General features: G+C 32.4%; 1 protein-coding gene across 2 annotated transcripts; it reads right to left on the reverse strand.

Annotated features, from left to right (window-relative positions):
- Positions 1-154: 154 nt before the first annotated feature.
- On the reverse strand, positions 155-18,177 carry LOC134265301 (uncharacterized). Of its 2 annotated transcripts, XM_062747536.1 has the most exons (15): positions 18,038-18,177; positions 16,437-16,559; positions 16,230-16,340; positions 15,992-16,069; positions 15,535-15,659; positions 14,589-14,675; positions 13,225-13,317; positions 12,917-13,030; positions 12,608-12,818; positions 11,399-11,551; positions 11,179-11,264; positions 11,003-11,073; positions 2,369-2,472; positions 1,873-2,206; positions 156-961 (listed from the first exon to the last, which is right to left on the reverse strand). In XM_062747536.1, exons 1-15 carry the CDS (start codon positions 18,096-18,098, stop codon positions 862-864), a joined length of 1,851 nt encoding a protein of 616 aa, XP_062603520.1. In that variant the 5' UTR covers positions 18,099-18,177; the 3' UTR covers positions 156-861. The 2 variants fall into 2 exon arrangements, with proteins under 2 accessions (XP_062603521.1, XP_062603520.1); XM_062747537.1 differs by lacking the exon at positions 13,225-13,317 and having other exon boundaries at positions 155-961.
- Positions 18,178-22,803: the final 4,626 nt, after the last annotated feature.

Below are 22,803 nucleotides of genomic sequence, written 5' to 3' on the forward strand. Positions count from 1 at the left end.
CATTTCTTCTGGTTATTCAAAGTACCATATATATAATTGGGTTAAAACAGAACAGGAAGATTTAATATATCATAATAATTATACAAATATGGAAATACGGGAAGGAAATCGACAGTAAAAACATCGCTTGATTTAAGCTATTTTTATAAACATTTTGAAATAAACTCTTGTCAATTTTATTGTGAGCACCATTTGATGGAGATGAAGATGTATTTATGAAATATTTTGGTAATGAATGGTAAATAATTTGGCTAACATACACTGATACCACTAAACAATGTAGCCGGAAAATGGAGGCTGATATTTATATTGTGACGTTTAATTTTTCAGAGTTTATCCTAAAGAGGTCTAAAACAAAGACGAATATGTTGATGATAAGATTTTAAAACCATATAAATTTTGTAGCACTCTTCAAAAGTGGGTGTTACTTTTAGATATTAACATACAATGAATATCATGATAGAAATGGTACCCTAATAATATCCTTCAAAATCATTTTTAATCATAATAAAGTCTCTCTAAGTGATTAATTTTTAAGTCCTTTCTGATTTCGGAAGCATGCGCATGTATTCTTAAATAAGGTTTGGCATTAAATAAGATATAAATTAACCTGGGGTTACAACCCACTTGAATAATCTAATTGAAATAAACAAAATTTCAATAATAATATTAAGGCAATTTACAGAATAAATTTGTAAAAGAAGGACATGTACACATATTTTGCAGAACACTTAATAATAGGATAAAAACAAAATGCTAAAAAAAAATACCAAGAAAACTTCAGAAATAACTTTTCAAATAGCTAATGCGATCAAGAATATCTTAATATTGTTTGATTTCACTTGAATTGTCAAACTGCAGTCATTTATCCACGTCACTTCCGCTTTCGAGACATCTGATGTCGGTGACGTGTCGTGTTTTGATGTCAATCCTCTTCATCTTGGATAATACTATCCTATACCTAAAAGATATACAAAGGAACAGAAAATAATACTATCCTATACCTAAAAGATATACAAAGGAACAGAAAAATAATACTATCCTATACCTGAAAGATATACAAAGGAACAGAAAATAATACTATCATATACCTAGAAAATAGGCAAAGGAACAGAAAAATAAGAACGCAATTGGATATTTAAGTTGAAAATTGACTGTAATATTTACAATTCAAATATATGTTTAAAACGTTTGTAATTCTAAATGACAATTCTTCAAAAGTAATAATGATTTAATTACAAAGAGGAATGGGTGATGAAATATACACAACAAAACTCCTGACTGGAAGAATAAACAGTTTATGAGATTTCGATGTACAAAAATTTATAAAACTTTTTGCCTTGAAATGTAAATTAGATATTACCCATATAGAAAAATTAGCAACATCCAAAGTAAAATTTTGTCGACAATTAACATATATAAAATATGAAAATTTTTTTGGAAAAAAAAGATCTACCTCTAGGGTCAAAATCAAAAGATTTAAATTTTGTGTAATCAGAGGATGAAGGTCTTGTTATGAGGAATGTGAAAATGAAAGCTTAAGCGCTTTTAAATTTATAGTTTTGGCTAAAATTTAAGTATTTCAAAAGTTAGTTAAACTCTAAGGTGAAACACAGAGGGTAAGAATTGTTGATATCTAAAGAATTTTTTTTGTCCCATATAATATAAATTGGAAATATGAAAGCCCTCATACTAACTACAGGGTATTCAAAAGTAAACACCAAGGTCAAAGATTTCATAAAAGTTTACCAAACTCGTACATCATTGTTAAAGCGTCTAAATTGTTTGTATTAAAGTAACAGTTTTGACACAAGAAGTACATCTTTGAAAGTCCTAGCATTAGTGGTTAAATAAAGTGAGACTGTTTCTTACAAGGAGTCCCGGATGTTAATCAGTACCGTGGCCCTGTTATTCTTTCTGTAATTTGTATCGATCTTTTGACTCATTTCTTTCGGGAAGTTTCGCCAATGGCCATCCTCGTCTTTGAATTGCCAAATATCGTTAGCAGCAAAATCGGTTTCCAATTCACCATCATAATTTTTATCAATAGTTGCGGAATTTCCATGCGAGCGAGAAATGTCTGAATCATCACATTTTGAAATTGCACTTGGACTTGTAGTTGAAGGAGATGAAGTTGGTTCCTTCACAAAGGCATCTCTTCCAGTAGGACAGTTGCATTCGGCATTCTTAGATTTCCCATCAGTTGCTTAAATAAAAACTGAATGATTATTTAAAAACTAACTTTCTCTTTATTTCAGATAAGAACAAGAAGGAAATTAAATACAACGAGTTTTAAGTAAAATATGCTTTGCAGACAACCCTTTTGTAGAAGGCAAATCAAGCGTTAAAAAGAATTTTTAAAAATTACTTTTCAAATTGTTGATTTCTCTTTCTGTTTTAGATGACAGCATTTCAGCAGCTGCAACTTTTTGTTGTTGCAATCTCTTGACTACATCCGGGTGAAATGGGTCGCTAAAAAAATTAGATACTCATGATCCACAAAGCTTACCTAAATTACTTATGGTCCTGCTGTTCTACACAGCAATTTTGTTTCCGAAAAAAAAATCTTGATTCTATTTAAAAATTGACATCACAATATAGACATTTATCAAACCTTAAGGGAATTACAATTTATTCAAAGTTGAACTTTCTAATGTAGTTTCAACCAAATCTCTGGCGTCTGATCTAAAAATGTATCCAAGCTAACCGAAAATCCAAGCTAACCGAAATTGTTTGGTCTTATCCTATTCGGCCAATTATTAGCATCTATTTGTGTATACAAAATAGATGCCTTTATTTTACGAGAAAAGTATATTTGAATGGACCTATAAACTAGTTTATAGGTCCCAAGTATTTGTTATTTGAACGTTGGCTTTTAGGGGTCGGGTTCGGTTGACACATCAAGTGTAGTATATAAAAGGTCGGGTTTGATCTTCACATTCCTTTCTCCTGAACCTTTCGAAGGTAAAGACGCATAACAATTGCTGGCAATAAAATACATGAAATTTTGTTTTGTAACTTTAAAATTTGTATGATTTTTCATTTATACATTGTTCTCAACCATTTTAACGCTGTTATTACTATTGATGTGCATTAATTATGACGGATGAGATTGGATTCAAACACTTGACAAAGCAGACGACGCGCACGCGGTTATACTAAAAATCGTTTACTTATACCTTTGTATTGTTTTACAATGATGTAATGTTGGTTATTAACATTAATAACTCTCTTTTTGTTTCATACTGCTTCGAAACCCGGCAAAAGCAAACTAGAATAGGCCCTATGCATGTGAACAACAATAAGGAAACTCGGTCGGAGCTTCTCGTGGACATGGACCCAAATACAAGACTACAAGTCAAAGAAAGGCATTGAAAATTATCTTCAAATCGTTTGGAAAACCAGACATTGAAATAAGAATAATCACAGATTAACAGTCCAGTATATCAGGTACATCAATCACCTTTGTATTGCATTAATTAGTTGAGTGTGTATACATGTATACTTGAATTGTCTGTTCCACTGTAGATTGACACCAAATTATACGCAATGTCTGCCAGCATAGCTTTTGATGTTGCTTCTATAACTATTTGTTTAAGAAATGTTAACTTTCAAGATTAGAGGGGGAAAATGACTTTGAAAAAGAATTTTAAAAGAGAAGAGGGGGGCTAACTGGAAAAATCTAAGTACCAGAAATCAAGTAGCAAACAAAATGAAATTAAATATAACAACCAGTAAATCCTACAAATTAGGTTGCAATAAAATAATCTCCCAAAAATAGCTGCAGATCTACATTCAAATCATAAAATTTTACATTGATATCTCTTAAAATAAGGACTTGCAGTTGCCTGAAATTTGTTTAAAACTATGGTCAAAATAACCCAATAGATTGTTTTGATATGCTCTTGTAAACTAATGTTAGGTGCAGATAATGCAGCAGCTTAATTTTTTCATATGTAACATAAGAAGAATGTTTCAGACCCATTGCACATTTTCATTAAATTTCTATTTGTGAGATTATATTCAATTTTTCTTTTATAGATATTCAGGTATGTAATGTAAACAGTTGCAATGTTTTGTTTGATTGATTGGTGAGTCTTTTAAATCCAAGGAATATTATGCATTACATAAAGCATGGCTAAGAACTATTTGGCTTAAGGCATTATCTAAAATATGGCTCAGAACAATAAGGCATTATTATTGATTTCACTGATATGGAGACGTCACCATTGCCGGTGAAGGGCTGCAAATTTAGGCCTATGCTCGGCACTCATGGCCATTGAGCAGGGAGGGATCTTTATCGTGCCACACATGCTGCGACACGGGGCCTCGGTTTATACGGTCTCATCCGAAGGACCGCCCCATTTAGTCGCCTTTTACGACAAGCAAGGGGGTACTGAGGACCTATTCTAACCCGGATCCCCATGGGGCATTATGATAATATGGCTGAAAACTACTAGGCATGACGTACAACATGGCTCAACCTGGCTCAGAACTATTATTAGGCATTACTTACAACATGGCTCAGAATTATTAGGCATTACTTACAGCATGACTCAGAACTGTTAAGCATTTCAACATGGCTCAAAACTATTAGGCATTAATGCCTACATTTTTCAGGCTGACATAGTATATATCTCAAGTTTGTGATGAATGTAAATAAAAAGGAGAATGAAGTACATATCTTTTTCCAGAGTAGTTTTGTGATAAATATTTAAATGCACCTAATTTTCCTAGAGTTTATTTCTTTGTATTCATGAAATATTACTATCTAATGTTGTGAAAGCCCTTGATATTTATAAGGCAAGTGATAAGATCAATTGCATATCATAAATTTTATAGATTTACACTGAAATTGGGCATCCTACTCATTATAGTTGACTTCAAGAAGAAAAGAGATCTAAATTTGGGGTCGGGGAGCAATGATCCTCTGGAAAATGCCTTTCTCAAGTCTGTATTTGTTGGAGCTTTCTGGTCATTGATTGTATTTTCTAGTTATTCAATTGGAAACAAAATGATCATTGAAATATAGTAATACAAAGGTGAAAATGAGAAAGGGGGGGGGGGGCATCTTCATTGTTAAACAACATAATGTATCAATTCATATTAATTCTTGAATGAAAAGGAAAATACAAATTACTTATATATAACCATAAACCATCCATTGCCTAAGACTGGAATTACTAGGATAGTTTTGTTTTGATCCAATAAAGTGGAAATGAAAGGTTGGAAATTGCAATATGTAATCCAAGAAATGTCAAGAATGTTTTGTAATCATTTATAAATAAATATATTATGGTTTTTAATAATTAAAGCAAAAAAGGAATAGTCAAATCTCATTTTCTTAAACGTTTGGGATTAGGAAAAGCTTTCAGTAGAGATATTGGATATTTGAGATGTAGGTAGACATGACCTTCCAGATCAGTTCAGGTTACTTAAGATAACAGTGTTAAAAATACCAAGTTGAATTACAATTACTTCTAGAATCCAAGTTAACTTATAATAAATGCAACAGAATGTATGTTGCAAATAAACTTATTTAAACTATTTGGTTATATTTACACACAAGAAGTGACACAATTAAGCAAGTTCCTTAAATCCCTAACAATGTATCAATTAATTTTCAAAAGAGTTCTCACAGAAAGTTTATATGTTTTTGGATTTTTATACAGATTGCTCAACCTTGAATGTGCATTTGACTTCATTTTTAAGATGTTTGGGCTATTAAAGTTCCTCACAGGGTGCTTTTATTTTGTAACTCTGTTCTTATTATGCGGACTTTAAAACTTAGGACTGCGCATTGTCCCTTGGGCTTGCATTTACATGTAAAATGAATTTCACTTGGTGTATGATTTTTAATCAAAATACTATTAAGAAGGATCCAGCACATATTGATAGCAGTACATGTAATACGTGTATTCAGGCTCATTGCATATAATAAATAAATAAATAAATAAAATAAAATAAAATATTTCCATTTGATGTAATTAATAATCAAACATCTATACCTTTAAGAATTTTAGACTTTGCTTTGCATTTTGGGCTACACAATGGAAGAATGTGGTCATATAGAGCGGTAGAGCTCAGATGCACATACATGTATCACAGGCATTAATAATGTTTATTGAAAGAATCTATATAAGAGGGAAGGGACTTAGTCAATTAGCACATAAATAAGATTAGTCAAGTACACAAGTATTGTAACCATCACTATATAGTGTTGTACCTTCTTGTAATTGAATATGATTAAGAATTTCAAATTGCTCTGCTTCAATTGGCTAATTAGAGAGTGAATGAGTCGTCTTCGGAGATATAAAATTTGGTTTTTTTCAACAGCAGGACATGGCTTTCCTAGCAATTTTTAAACAGGAATTATGATATAGGTAGTTCTCTTGAGTGAAACTCCCAATATTTGGTTTAAAAAAAAAAAAAAAAAAAAAAACCCAGATCTTTAATTTTGATTAACTACAACTATTTACATCTAACTTGCGTTGAATAATGGAGAAACGTAAAATTATGGTGGAAAGAGCATTGCAAGGTTGCTCAGACATTTAGAAGGAATTAATAGACAGGTAAGTTTCTACAAGACAAAGCTTTATTAGGCATTGAGGAACTAGGTGAGATACATCACATTTGGTAAGATTTGATTGCCTTATGTGTTGTAAAACCTTTTCTAAATTAAGGGAAATTCAAAATACTTTAAGTCTGCTGAAGGATATGCACATCTAGGAATCAGGATGTGTGCAAGGATCTAGCTGGGAAGGGGGGTCTTGGCAGTATTGGTCGTGGTCCAGTTGACTTGCTTTGCTTCCCCCCAATGTGTGGGGTGACTGCAAGCTGTGCCAACTTGCAGCCATGTGGCGTCTGCGCACACCAAGTCAACTGATAACTGAATGTTTGTGTGAAACTTGTAATAAACTGTCACCTTGTTGAAATGCTAATGCTAGTGTAAACTAAGCTAATAAGCTTACTCTTGGTGACAGTAATATATACTTTAGAACTGTACTACATCGTACAGGTTTGAAATATGAAAAATGTTGATATTTGAAGTTTGAGATGTTTGATCTATGAAGTTTGAGATATTAATGATATATGATATACAAGATTTGATAAAATAAGTTGATATGCTTGATATTTGGAATTTGAGATATGACTTATTGATTGATTGAATGAATGATTGATTGATTGATTGATTTGAACAGTTTGTATGTGTGCTGACCCTCCGCGGTTAACCCGGGACGGTTAGAAAAAAGAAACACACATTGTTGATGTTTGAATTTGGTGGGTTCGCCCAATTGAAATGGCGTCCCACAATTTTGTACTGTGCCACGGCCAATACTCGCCACAATAAATAAATATAAATTTTATATTGAGTTTTGTGTCAATTTTCTCTGTATAAATAATAGCATCTATTTGTGTATACAAAATAGATGCCTTTATTTTACGAGAAAAGTATATTTGAATGGACCTATAAACTAGTTTATAGGTCCCAAGTATTTGTTATTTGAACGTTGGCTTTTAGGGGTCGGGTTCGGTTGACACATCAAGTGTAGTATATAAAAGGTCGGGTTTGATCTTCACATTCCTTTCTCCTGAACCTTTCGAAGGTAAAGACGCATAACAATTGCTGGCAATAAAATACATGAAATTTTGTTTTGTAACTTTAAAAACCCGCCCTCCCACTACCTTATTTTTAGAATGTTCCATTTTCTCTAAGTAAAGAAGGATATTCTGCTGCTTGGTTTTTTGCTTTATTTTGCAGTGAAACAGATTTGATCTGCTTGCCGAGATGAATACCTTATACCCATAGAAAAAATATCCTGGTGATGTCTAAGGAGAAGTTAAAGTGAAGAATCTACCACATGATGCCCACATCAAGTCCATTGCCAGCTTCAAGGATTGTGCTAAACATGCGCTAAATTGTCTCTGTGCATTATCCGTACCGAATAGTGTTGCAAAATTGTGAAACTTTCTATCGTTTATAAAATCAAATTGGTAGCATATAGTTGGTCATAGGATTGATATTTTAAACTAAAAGAAACTGTCGTGGCACTTTTTCAAGGAGAAGTCATTAGTGTGAAGCGTCTGCGCACACCAAGTCAACTGATAACTGAATGTTTGTGTGAAACTTGTAATAAACTGTCACCTTGTTGAAATGCTAATGCTAGTGTAAACTAAGCTAATAAGCTTACTCTTGGTGACAGTAATATATACTTTAGAACTGTACTACATCGTACAGGTTTGAAATATGAAAAATGTTGATATTTGAAGTTTGAGATGTTTGATCTATGAAGTTTGAGATATTAATGATATATGATATACAAGATTTGATAAAATAAGTTGATATGCTTGATATTTGGAATTTGAGATATGACTTATTGATTGATTGAATGAATGATTGATTGATTGATTGATTTGAACAGTTTGTATGTGTGCTGACCCTCCGCGGTTAACCCGGGACGGTTAGAAAAAAGAAACACACATTGTTGATGTTTGAATTTGGTGGGTTCGCCCAATTGAAATGGCGTCCCACAATTTTGTACTGTGCCACGGCCAATACTCGCCACAATAAATAAATATAAATTTTATATTGAGTTTTGTGTCAATTTTCTCTGTATAAATAATGGTATTTTTAAGCCGATTCAAATGGATATGGCCAAATTTTGAAGGCCACCTAGTTTGCCAATTTATGTATGTTGTGTCTTACAGTCACATACTGGGAGACCAATTTGCTATTGCATAATTGTTTAATAATTTTTTTCAGGAAATGTATTTCAATGTTACATTGTCCCCAGTCTTTCTATTCAGTTTTATGTATTGTATCAAATGTTGTCATTTCATCATAAATGACATTTTGTGGAAAAAACATGTCTTGTTATTCAAAATAAAAACAAGCTCAATGTTGTTAGAGGAGTATTTAATTTAAAAAATGAACGCTGAACTTAATGGGTTTTTTTAAAAGAGGTCGAAAATCTGAAAAAGTTTATAGACTGACAGACACCGAACAAAATCTAATCAGAAAAGCCCAGTAGCTTTTAGCAAAACGAGCTGAGAAAAGAAAACAAATTAACATCTGTGAGAGTATCAAAGATAAGGATGCTGTTGAATCATTTTCTTTTCACCCTGTAGACAATGACTTTGTAAGTAAATGCATTAACAAATTGGGCTTGAAAAAAGCTACTGGAATTGATGGTATTTCGGCTAAAATTGTTAAACTTAGCCATGAACATATATTGAACCATGTGACCAATATTGTAAATTTTTGTTTTTCTAAAAATGTTTTTCCAGATCGTATGAAAATTGCACAAGTGGTTCCACTTCACAAGAAGCAAAGTATTTTGGAAAAAGGAAACTATAGACCAGTTAGCATTTTACCTACATTGTCAAAGATTTTTGAAAGGGTTATTCATAGTCAATTGTCTGATTTTTTCAATTGCCATTTTAATGATATGTTATCAGCTTTTAGACCAGGGTATGGTTGTCAGAGTGTGTTGCTAAAGATTGTTGGGGATTGGAAGTATGCCCTTGATCATAAAAAATATACAGCAGCAATTATGATGGATTTATCTAAAGCATTTGATTGTATTCCACATGATCTAGTTTTAGCAAAACTTAATGCATACGGTTTTACAAATGCAGGTACTAGTCTTATCTCAAGCTACTTAAGCAATCGAAAACAGTGTGTAAAACTGGGGGAAGTTTGTAGCGATTTTTTAGAATTGTACAAAGGTGTTCCACAGGGTTCAATACTTGGTCCTGTTATTTTTAATATTTTTATCAATGATATTTTTCATTTTGTGTCAGATTGTGATCTCTACAACTATGCCGATGATAACACTCTCTCAAACTCAAGTGACGATATTACATCACTAAAAAATACTTTGGAATCAAATTGTTCGAACTTAGTTAAGTGGTTTGGAGATAATCAAATGCAAGCAAATCCCGATAAATTTCAAGCTATATGTCTTGGAAAGAAAACTAAACAGGAAAACATTTGTTTTGAAATTGATGGTAATATGATTCATCCGGAAAACGAAGTAAAATTACTTGGTGTTACTATAGATTTTGAGCTTAAGTTTAGCTCTCATATTTCAAACATTTGTAAAAAAGCTTCACAACAATTAAATGTACTTAAAAGAATAGGGGTACACCTGACCAAATTAGGAAAACTAACTATTTATCATACATTTATCATGTCAAACTTCAACTACTGCCCATTAGTTTGGCATTTTTGTGGTGAACGAGAAACAAGAAAAATGGAAAAAATACAGGAAAGAGCACTGCGGTTTGTTTATGATGACTACAAAAATTCGTATAGTTATCTTCTGGACAAATCAAAATTACCATGCCTCAAACTCAGGCGTATTAGAACATTGGCCATAGAATGTTTTAAGATTTTAAACAAGCAAAGCCCGTCTTACCTGCACGATTTTATTCATATTAAAGAAACACCTTATTCTTTTAGATACACAAAAACTGCTGTTTTACCAAAAACAAGATCAACAACATATGGGTTGAAGTCTTTTAGATATGAGTCTGCAAAACTTTGGAATTCTTTACCAGAATCTTTTAGAAATATTACTTCTTTTAACCAGTTTAAATCCAACATAAATAGTTGGTACGGAAATTGTTGTAATTGCTGTGCCTGTCGCTAATTTTATTTTTTAGAAACTAGTAAACAGGGTTTAAGTTATTTTAGGTTTGTCAGTTTTAATGTGGTGAATAATATGTCATTGTAAAGCACCACGGAGGAATAGTGATATTTTAGTAGTGTGATATCGATGTAATATTTAAAAACTGTTTCTTGTTTATTATGTATGATTGTTGTATTTTATGTAACATTATTATGTAGTCGGAAAATAGCTCTTCAGAGCTAATGTTCTTTGTTGATGTACCCGACTTTAAATAAATATTATCTTATCTTATCTTATCTTAACATCAAAATCAATAATTAAAAAAGAATAGAGAGTATACTTCACAACTTTAATGAAAAAACACGTACCAAAGTTGAACATCAAATTTACCATCAAAACCAAATCTGTAATTACTTTTATTGGAATTTGGCCATCTTACCTGAAATATTGATAAATGAATTCAAAATTCATCGATAGCCATGAAATGTATCAGATTTCATAATGTAAATTACTGCTGATTAAATCAATGCTTAAAAATAATTACGTAAACAATGGCGTTGCGTTTCACTTTATATACGACACCAATATTTCCTTTTCCGCCATCTTGATCTCCCCAATTCCAGTCATCACCTTTCCACAAACAATTATGAATGAGTAATTAACTTATATCAATGAAAATAACTATGTTTAATTAAGGTGAAAGAAATATAATAAGTTGATAAAAATATTTTTGTCAAACGAAAAGAACAATGCAAAGTTTTTACCTCTTTCAACAAGACAGCCTACAGCAATAAGGTCGTTGTGTAGAATTCTAGGTTCATCACATTCAACCAGGTCAAAGTTTTCAAAGAGGCCATTGCTACCATATCGGTATGGATAACTTGACCCTACATCCCATACCACGCGTAACCAACCACCTTAGAAGAGATAATATCAAGTAATTAACGGAGCTGTCATTTTGTAAAACATGCATTTGAAAACTGGAGTTTGAAGTTAACACATGCTTGATCTAATGGAGTTAAATAAAAAAAGAAAATACAATAATGTGTTTTTCATGAAAGGGTTCGAAAACGTAAAAATACATTTGAAAGAATCATCAGCAATATACCTTTTTTCAATGCTACTTCGTGCCCTTTTCCTCCTGATATATATTTTGTTAATTTCCATGTACTTGTTTTGAACTTTGTCATTTTACCCTGCTCATCAAAATTATACACGTTGCACTCTTGGTTCATTGTCATAGGCGTCGGAACCGGGGGTGGGTGGGCTAGGGGGGCTTAGCCCCCCACCTCTTTTTTGCAAAATATATAGGCATTAAAAATTGGGATTGACCTTATTTTTTGGTGTAGCCCCCCTCCCCCACTTTCGATTACCCCCCCCCCCCACACACACACACTACTTTCAATTTGCTTCCTACGCCCATGATTGTGAAATATTGGACACAAAGTAGTCGGTAGAGAAATGAATTTATCTAGAAGATTTTTTGTAATTGGTCATTTTCAAACTTTCTGTACAAACAATTTCTTCAACAAGGCAAGCCACTGACAGGCAAGTTGATGAAACAAAGATGCCATCAGTTTTGTTAATAATCATACTTTCTCAAGTTCTTTGGTTATGTTTTAATGTATATACTCATGTAAAATTAATTTTTCTGTTAGTAGAATTGTTTGTTTTAAAATATTGTTAAGTTTGCATGTAAAAAGATTGATTGATTGACTGTTATTTAACGTCCCTCTTGAGAATTTTTCACTAATATGGAGACGTCACCGTATGCCAGTGAAGGTCTTAATATTTAGACCTAATATACTCGGCACTCAGGGCCATTGAACAGTAAGGGTTCTTTAATGTGCCAACAGGACCTACGTTTGTAAGGTCATATCCGAAAGTTATATGTTACAAATATAAGTTATGTGTTTTAAAAACAAATAACAGATCACGGACCGTGACAGTCCTGGCGTTCAATATATACTTACGTTTTCCGTTGTCGTTGTGATTAACAACAGTGCCCGGTCCGTGACAGTCCTGGTCCCCCCACCGCCAGTCTGGTCCACGCCGAACCCTTGTTCCTATGGGAAGCATCTCTGGGTTAATTTCACAATTTTCATCCTCATCATCTTCTTCATCGTCTTCTCCATGTCTGTGTTTGTATGCTCCTCTTTCATTTATAATTTCTAAAACGTCATCCTGGAAAGTAACAAAATTTCAATGGACTAGAAAACTAACCCTAAACCTTATTTAACACCATATACAGAATCTATCGTTTAATTGTATTTGATATTTACCTTATCCTCCTCTGTTAATTGATTGATTAATCCAGTAGAAGTCATGGCTTGTTCTAAATCTCCATGAGAAAAATCGTCCGTTCGTATATTTTGTAAAAGCTCAGCTGCTTTTTTCTGAAATTACAATTTACTAAGCAGTATTAATACATATCAAATATGTTTTCATAATTTTTAAATTCTGCTTTCCAATTTTGTTAGGGAGGTTGATTCTTAATTTCAACTGAATAAATTTTGATAAAAATTTAATTTATTTGACAGTGGGAGAGGGCATTACATATTGCTGAACATTTCATTTCTTCTTCACTGACCATGTTGACATGAAATCTTCCATATTGCCTGGCTTGTTGAGGCTGTATAAGTTTACCTCCCCTCGATGTGTACGCAATTGATCCTAAGAGACACTATACAAAAACAACTTTAATTAAGGAAAGAAGAAATACTACGTATTATTATACTTCTGTTAAAATGTTTCCTACATAAAGTTCAGAAGGTAAAATAGCTATCTTTTATAGTTCATGCATAGCAAAGCTATACCCCGGGGTATAGTTTTTACTATCCACCCTCGGAAAATTTTCATGCAATCTTTGCCTCCAATTTTGATTTCCAGCGATAAATCTATTGACTGATGATGTCATAATGACTTCAGTAGCATTGTGACGTCATCAGGATTTCAGATTATTCTTGCAGTATTATCTTACTCCAACAAAATTCAAACCTCAAAAATTATATTATACATCAGTATAATAAAACGCTTATCCACTGTTTGTGAATGGGATAGCTCTTTTATCAAACCCTTGACAGGAACTATTCCCCTCGGGCAAGCCCTCGGGGAATAGTTCCCTGTTGCGGGTTTGATAAAAGAGCTATCCCACTCACAACCAGTGGATAAGTGTATACTGTAAAAGGTTCCCTGAGTCACTCAGAGGTTTGCCACCATGCATAGTTTGTCTGTCCAAAACTTTTGAAATTTTTAATTTCATTAATCCGAGATTTTAGTGCTAGGCGAGGGATCTATTTTTAATCTAATTTTATAAATCTTTATTTCAGTTTTCTTATCAACGTATGATTTGCAGTCGGTGGTATGTAGAGAGAACGAGCAGTTTTCAAGCTCAAAGTCAGTACTAATGGAAAAGAGCAAACACAACCCTAAAACACTGGATGTAGGCTCACTTGCCACGGAGGAGAGAGCATCCCTTGCCGACCAGTCACACCCGCCGTGTATTACGTATTTGACTTAATGATAGGTTGTACTTGCTGATAAGGTTACTTGTGCAAAGCTTTGTTCTTTTCTTTATAAATATCACAAATATGCAACAGATGTTTCAGACTTCGTGTTGTACTTAGTAATTTATTTCAAGCTCGAGGGGATATAACAAGTCGACATATGTATGGAAATAACTATTGTTGTTGTTGTTGTTGTTTTTGATAGAACGTTGTCGATATATCGAAATGTCGAAATGATGGCAAATGTTTTCAATATAAGTTTTGTAATTGATATGGCAGTTTTATATAAAATATATACATGTCCAGTATTTTTAATATTAAAAAAATGAAGTTTTTGAGGGTCATGTAGATTTTTAAATAAAAGATAAATAAACATTAGACAAAGATACCAGAAATTTAATGTTTTGGCAATTAAAGATCTATATTCCAGTATTATCATCTGACTTACAAAATCGGGATCCTCTCCCACAGGGATACAGTTTAAAGATATGCCTCGTCCAATATCTCCAATAAGGTTCATTAAAGATTTCCTTGTCTGTAATAAGTAAAAAAAATATATATATAGATTTTTAGCAAAGATTTTTCTAGCACCGAATTATCTAAATGAGAAATTTAATAGGAATAATAATGCTACTTGGGGAGCATCCAATTTTAATTATCATGTACCCAGGGTTGGAGCATACAATGATTCAAATTTTCATTATCAAGCCATTTTAAACTGGAATTCTCTTACATTGGAAGTAAAAACTATAGCCAACAGAGTTAGTTTTAAATCTGCTGTCAAGTTGCATCTTACAGAAGAAGCTCGAAGGAGGGAAGAAAGTAAAAAATAATTTGTATTAACTTGAAAATGTGAATATATAGATATATGTCAAATTATTTTATTCAGGCTAGGAAAATTATCTAATCCTCAATTTTATTTTTTATTTTTTGTCTATGCTGTCTTAGTCATATATAATTAACTTGTACCATCTTAGGAACCCATTGGAAATAAGCATGTTTTATATATTACCTTCATGGGTTATCCTAGGCAAAGATTGATAAGAAAATATGTTAATTTGTGTTGCATGTGATAAGATCTGGTTGTGAGATCAGTATAAATCTGTGATAATGATAATTGTGATAATACCTGAAGTGATATTGTTTTTAATGTGATAGCTACATGTATGTGCTAGGACTTTTAAGCGATCCCTAATTGATTTATGAATGAAATTTGTATTATGATTTGTAATGAAGTTGACTCTTTTCCTGAATAAACGTAATGATAATAATTCCTTTTGTATTTGCAGAAAATTGTCTTGTTAGACATTATCCAGACATGGTATGATTCATTCAATTATTAGAAACTAATGAGATTTTTATTTAATTGAAGAGGATTCAGATATCAGGTAAACCTCTACTGGGTCCATAAGATCTTCGTCCTCATCTCCCCCTATCATGTTAGAAGTCGTAGGTTTACCATCGGTAATCAGTACTAGCTTAGCTCTTACTTGGAACATTCCTATCCCTGTATTATATCCTGAAAAAATAATAATTAAAACTGTATACAGGGAAATTTTCGTCCCCGTTTTATCTCGCCCCTTTCGCCCTTGTCACGAGTGGGCGAATTTAAAACGTGGCGAATTCACAGAATAAATTCTTAAAGAGAACTGGGACTTGGCGAATTTAAAGCGGGGCCAATTTGTAAAGCAAGTGTAAAAGGGCGAAAATAACACGGGGCAAAAATAACCCCGTATACAGTAACTGATTACAATTTGTGACCATCTGTTTTCTTAACTGGAGCTTCATTTAGGAAACTTTATTCACAAATAGATTCCACCTTTAATATCAAAAACAGAAACCTTTGCTTACCTCCACCAAAAGCCAACCCCGACAGACAGAGAGTAATGGCCGCCTGAATGGGAGAGGCACCCCGACAGACCACGTCATCTAGCATCGTCAAGCATTGTTTAATGGATAAATAATGTTAAACAACCATAACATGTATATACAATAAAACAAAAATCATGCAATTAGTCAAGTTTTTATCGACCCAAATGTACGAAACTGAGAAGAAAAGAAATAAATTAGCGGCAACAACATTGTTTACCTAGACATCTTTTCAGCGATTGGTAGTTATTGGAGTAATAATGACGAAACTTGACTTCCTCTCCAAATGTAACCACGGCAACAGATTCATCCATGTGGCGTTTGGCGTATTCTTTGTAAAGAAAAGTTAAAACGTTCAGTCCGTATATTTTTAAGATTTATATTTATTTGAAATTCTGTGCTTCTATGTTTGATTTTAAAGCTTTACCGTCTATGATGTCAATAAAAGCCGCCTTCATCTGTTGGAAAGCTTCTCCAGCCATACTTCCTGACGTATCTAAAGCAAACATCACACATGGTCCCTCTCCTTGCTGGTATTTTAATTTCGCATCTAAAAATAATTTTTGAATGTTAAGTGACATTAAGTTTACTTATTATTAACTGTTCATGAGACATCTTTATGTCAATTTGAAGGCCCTAGCACGTGTTGTTTTTTTTTCTTCTCATGTAAAAATTATTAGATTTAATTCTGCTTCATAAAAATAAAAAAAAACAGGTTGGCTTTTAAAGGAGCATAACGAAGGATGCTCATCGAAATTTAACTTGTGTCTTACTTTTTGTAAGTGAGGACTCCCTGTATCCTTTTCAAATATCAATATCAAAGAACTTGTCTGTTTTATTTCGTTATTTTGTTCATGACCAATCGAAAATTACGAAAATGTCAGAATTCAGTTTTCTTAAAGAAGCATTTGTCTAGAATATCTAGCCTTTTTTGGATTTACCGTAAGGAATGATTGTATATGATGTAAAAAAAAGTACGTTTTGATGTTATAAACTTTTGATAATTTTTTGCTATTTTTTATTTTCTTAAAAAGTTCTTCGGAATTTTTAGAAACTCCATATTTTATTCCCATTACTTCTAGAAAATGGTGAAGCACAGAATGTCTAAAGTTTCCTCTTACAGCAGTTTATATACTATGAGTAGTTAAAATAAGGGCTTTGTAGAACATTTACTAGAACCGGCACCGTATGTCTTTTAAAAGAATTTTAATGAAGTTTCGGAATCCAGTATAGAAGGATAGATTAAACTTACCTCGCTTATTTGGAATATCAAAAGTACTAATAGTAATCACTAAATCGTGATTTCAAAGAATTTCATTTTTAGAAAGTGAACTGTGAGCATAAATTTGATTCCTAGACGGAAAATTCAAAAGTTTTTTTTCTAAAATTAAATCGAATGCTGACCGACGTTTTTCAAACTAACTGTTAATCCATTGTTTATACATGAACACTGAATTGACGACGGATTTTTCTGTTTTTTCCTGATCATGACAAGGAGCACACGACGGATGTGACCAGTCGGTAGGGGATACTCATTCCTCAATGGCACCTGGTCCCACCTCTGATGTTTTGGAGGTCCGTGTTTGTTCTACTCCTATGTATTGTTTTATGGACTTTTAATCTTGAATACTGTTCCTTATCTCCATATGTTTCATACAGATATAGTAAAAAAAGCATATGGTTTGTGTAGTATTTTTTCAAATTCTTTTTTCTCCTCCAATTTAATGAAAACAGAAGGATAGGTTATTCGATTATTGCATTTAAAATCTCATGCACAATCCTTAAAGAAAGTGATGCAAACAATGTCTTGAACTATGTTTTTTATGTTTTCTAAAAGAATGTTTTCTTTAAGTTGGAATGAATTGAATTCATTTTGAATTATATTTCTTTGTAATGTTTCAGACTGTGTTACAATAGACGTCACGAAAAAAACCGAACGCACAACCTGCCTTTTTATAGTTCAAAACCAACAGAAACACTGACTGCTCAATGTTACTTAGTCATATGAAGACGATCGAGAATACTTACTTTCCACGGCTTCTTCGTGAGCACGATTTACCCAGTAATTGTCATCAACAAATTTGGCCATAGCTGAAGTACTTCTCGCAAAAATCTTCAAACACAGAAGTTTTCTTTGTTTACTGCAGTATCTCAAAAGAGAATCAATGCCTTTACTTCCTTATCATTTCTATCAACTTTTATTGTAATGGAATTCTTCCTGTAAATCTATTATTGCTGTTCCAAAATTAGTTTCAATTCAATGAAATTTACATACAGGATGGATTAATAAAAATCCCAATATTTCTGTTGAATTCACTCCAAAATGAAAATAAAGTATGAAATATATTATTGAAATAATTATTAATATTCTTGAGGTTCCTTGTATATGTGAATTTCAAAATGGATTTATAAAATAAGAATAAGAAAAAAGTTTAAGTTTTTATTGAGTTTATAGTAAGTAAATCGTCCAGGTACGAAGATGTTACTTGTCTTTTATAATTTCTAGTTAGTGAATAAATATCTAGCCGACATATGAAATATATAGTATTCAAATTCAAAAATCCATTCAAACAATACTATTTAAGAGCAGAGCAAACAGGGACCTCTTATTCGTCAAAGAAGGGATCAGTTGCCATGGAAAAGTGAGTATCCCCTGTCAACAGGTCACATCTATCTTGTTCTCTCAAATGATCAGGAATGGAAAAATCAAATTCAGAAATATTTTTCCCACGTTAAATAATTCTGTATAAATCTTCATTCATATAAAAACCTCTGCTAGTAAAGGGACACAATATGTGATAGTCAATTTTCCCTTTCAATTTGTTTAAAAAATATTTTTAAAAATACCCTGAATATGTACTCAAAATTACGTACTTTTTAAAAAAAAATTCAAATTCTATACCACCCGTATATTTTTTCATTGCTTTCAAAGGAAGATCTAACAGGTTTATTAAATCTTTTAGCCAGTAAGATTAAGATTATTACCTATAGCTTGTTCTAGAGAGGTCCATTCTTAATCGGTCTCAGAAAGTTTGTCAAACACTCTCTTTCATTTTAAAGTAGGAGATATGGAGTTGCCTAGTTGTTCTCATACAGGTTAGTGATAGTTGAATTATGATAATAGCATCTCAAAAACTACATAGTACCAAAATATCGTTGTCAATCAGAAACTTAAGTACTTTTTTGATATGAACTTTGGAGTACTGATGTTTGGAATCTTTTATTAACAAATTAATTTTGCAATTGATCATTGACAAGGTAAATGAATTTTAAGTGTTGAAAAGTCATGCGTTTTAAGGATACTGATTTTGATAGAAACTAAGATTTTACATGAAGGATATGGAGAAAACGAAGAGTATTCCAAATCAAAAGTCCACAAAACAATACAAAGTAGGAGAGAGCAAACACGGACCTCCAAAACATCAGAGGTCGGATCAGGTGCCGTAGAGGAGTGAGCATCCCATGCCGACCAGTCACACCCGCAGTGTGCTCCTTGCCATAATCGGGAAATAACGGAAAAATCCGTCGTCAATTAAGTGTATAAAAGATGGCGTTAACAATTAGTATGAAATATTCAGTCAGCATTTGACTCAATGATAAAATTGTATTTGCTGACAAAGACATTGTATCAACCATAGAACCTACGAATGATGACTTTAAACGAGGCTGCTAATATTCTTGTTTCATCAACCTGCTTGTCAATAATTTACCTCGTTTTAGATGTTATTAATACGTAGAGCACGCTCTTGCGTATCGATTCAACTGAGAGATATACACTCCGTATGCAGGTGATGAAGGTATATTACTGCATAAGTAAGGGAAGATGACGATAGAAAAGATCAAGTCATCCCATTTATCATAGAGCTTGGTTGTTAGCTTACAATTAAAGTCTTTTTCAAGTAAAATATCCAAGTATGAAACAGATGTGTCAGACTCTGTGGTATCTTTTATCTCAAGCTCACCAGGATATCTCATATCGACATAGAAATGGAAATTACCATCATTAATTGACAATAAGTCGTGGATATATCTAAATATCGAGTTGAAGGCCTTAGCAAGTGTTTTCTTCTTTTCACGCATAAGATTTGGCATAAATATGAATACAAAAATAGGTCTGCTAATAACGGAGTGCAATTGGTACCCATGGGAATTCCATTAGATTGTTGGAAACTTGGTATCCAAGAATTACATAGATATTATCAATCAGAAACTCAAACACCTTTTGATGTCAACTTTAGAGTACTTGTGTGTGCAATCAGAATGTGTTTTAACAAAATAATTCTGCAAATGACCAATGACCAGGTAAGTATTTTTTTTGAATTCCAAATGTTTATTACAAAAGCAGCTGTCAATGATATCAAAATGTCTGTACTTTAATTCATCGTGGGGAGTGCTTGTGTATACGATTGAAAAGTCGTAAGTTATTAAGCTGTTGATTTTGGTAAAATATTGTGATTTCAAATTCTCCAAAGGTTTTTTGGAATTTTTGAGTTTGCACACCTGATTTACACCACTTCTTGAATATATTGTTGCACATTTGATTTGCACCACTTTTCCAATTGTTGTGGTACCGTACAAAGTGATTTATTGAATGTTGTTTTACATCCTGTTGGAGAATCTTACACTCATAAAGAGGCGTCACCGCCTTCAAATCGACATTCAGACAAATCGACGACCTTTCATCAATTTACAAATTTGTTTTTTAATCATATGGCAAATTGAATGGACTTGAAAATAAGATAACTCAGTGTCTGCCACATTTATGTCGTATATGGGTGTTTTAATGACTAGGAACGATAAGGTTCTTTTTCAAGTCAGCACGTACTGCGACACGGAGCCTCAGTAATAACGGTCTCATTCCCAGTCTCCCCTTCCCACAGTAGATTCAAACCAATCACGTAAGGACGAACGTGCATCTTTGATCTAAGACATAAAAATCCTGTGTGGAAAAAAAAAATTATGTAGCGTTTGTTCACAAACTTAACAAAACAATTTCGTAGTAAAGGCCTGAAAATAAAAGTATTTATTGCAAATTCACACAACCAGTTTGATTTTTTATACATCCCGAAAAGTCTTATAGTGATTTGAAATTGCCACCATCGTCAAATGTATTTTCAACATGTAAAATTACACTAGTATCTAGTTTTTTTTAAATAAAATATTTCCTCTGTATGTATATTTAAAATGACAATTATTCCAAATCGGCTGCCAAGGAATATATCGGATGATATTTAAAGAACAAGCCTAACATTCGCTGAAGCAGCATAACATTTTTAGCTAATAAAATTTAACTACTGTATTGAAAAACTTTGAAAATACCTTTGAAATTTAACAACTTATGAGAATTTGGACACCTCTTTTAAGATTTAACAATATTCAACTCTTCTGTCAAATAAAGGAAAATAGATTTGTCTGAACTTAAATTAGGAGTAACACATCCAATACACTAGATGTAAGAGAACAGACTAAGACTAAAAAGAATGCACCTTTTTTTCCTGATAAGCAAATAAATTGCGCCCAAGAACATGAAATAATGCTTCCTCCTCTCGTTACTCGTAGTTCTTTGATTACCATTTATAAATCTATGACCTTTAAGAGAGTATTTTTTATTTAATTATTTCAACATCCTTCCTGTATTTTTGTGCCAGTTTTATCAAATAATCCAAAAATTTCCTGTTTGTTGGTGTTTAGATTTCCACTAAATAACACCAAAACAATTGTGATTTTGTTTTGGACTCTGATATTTCACTCCTGCCGATCTTAGTAAAAGTAACATAGAATTTCTTTCAGGACATGGACACTAGTATGCATGAAGCTTTGCTGCTCTCGGACACGGAGATAGAAGCTGAAACACGTGCGTCAGTTGAATATTTTTATAGACCCTATGTTTTCAATATAATCATTCATATTTTTAAAATTGCCTATATATAGTATTGAAAATATCGTTTATTTTTCTAAAGAAAATAACATCAATACGTGCACTTGATACAGACATTCCCCGCGATAAATTAAAAACAAGGCTTTATCAAGTCTGCTTCTTCGATGTTGTAGCAATTGCTTCTTCAATAAAAAAGGGAAATCTGTGATTTTAAAACTTAAAAAAAAATCAATCTGATTCTACAAAAAAGTATTCTGTAAAAAAAAAAAAAGGATGTTGAACTTGCTCATTGACAACATTTATGTAGTTTTCGGTGACCCAAATTGTGCTCTTTATTTACTAACCTGTTTTATTAGATAGGCAGAGTGCAGTTTTTGTTTTAGTTTTGTCGTATGTTGCATTAGCTTGGTTTCCCAACAGTTTGTACTTCTAGAAATATGTTGTTATTTTGAGTTTTTTTTAATTTTGCATTGGAGTTACTGTGTAATTGTTATTCCTTTTTTATTCTTTAATTCCAAATCTAACCAATAGATTCAAATTTCATTTGTGATGTTTATGGTCGTATAACCTTTTGTGTAGATAACGAAAGGAGTATTACAACTTCACAGCCAGGGACGCAGGTAAAATGTTTCTAATATTTGTTACTCAACATTTTACAATATTAAATCCACTGAATGAAATTCAAAATGACCTTTACTATTTGTTTAAAGCACATCAATGAACGTTTTGAAATAGGAGCAAATTAAATAAGCTTTTTTTTTCAAATTTATCACATTTACTTTTTTTTTTTAATCTGTATGTATGATACCTTATATGAAGATAGAGCAAAAATTAGACTTCGCACCAAAAATCAATGTGTAATATAATGGATTGGATCGTGGATATTGGTCTGGATAACTCAGAGCACCTAACAAGT

This window comes from Saccostrea cucullata, unplaced genomic scaffold (genome assembly GCF_032062105.1).
Source record: "Saccostrea cucullata isolate Sc308-1 unplaced genomic scaffold, CSIRO_AGI_Scuc_v1 ctg15239, whole genome shotgun sequence".
NCBI lineage: Eukaryota > Metazoa > Mollusca > Bivalvia > Ostreida > Ostreidae > Saccostrea > Saccostrea cuccullata.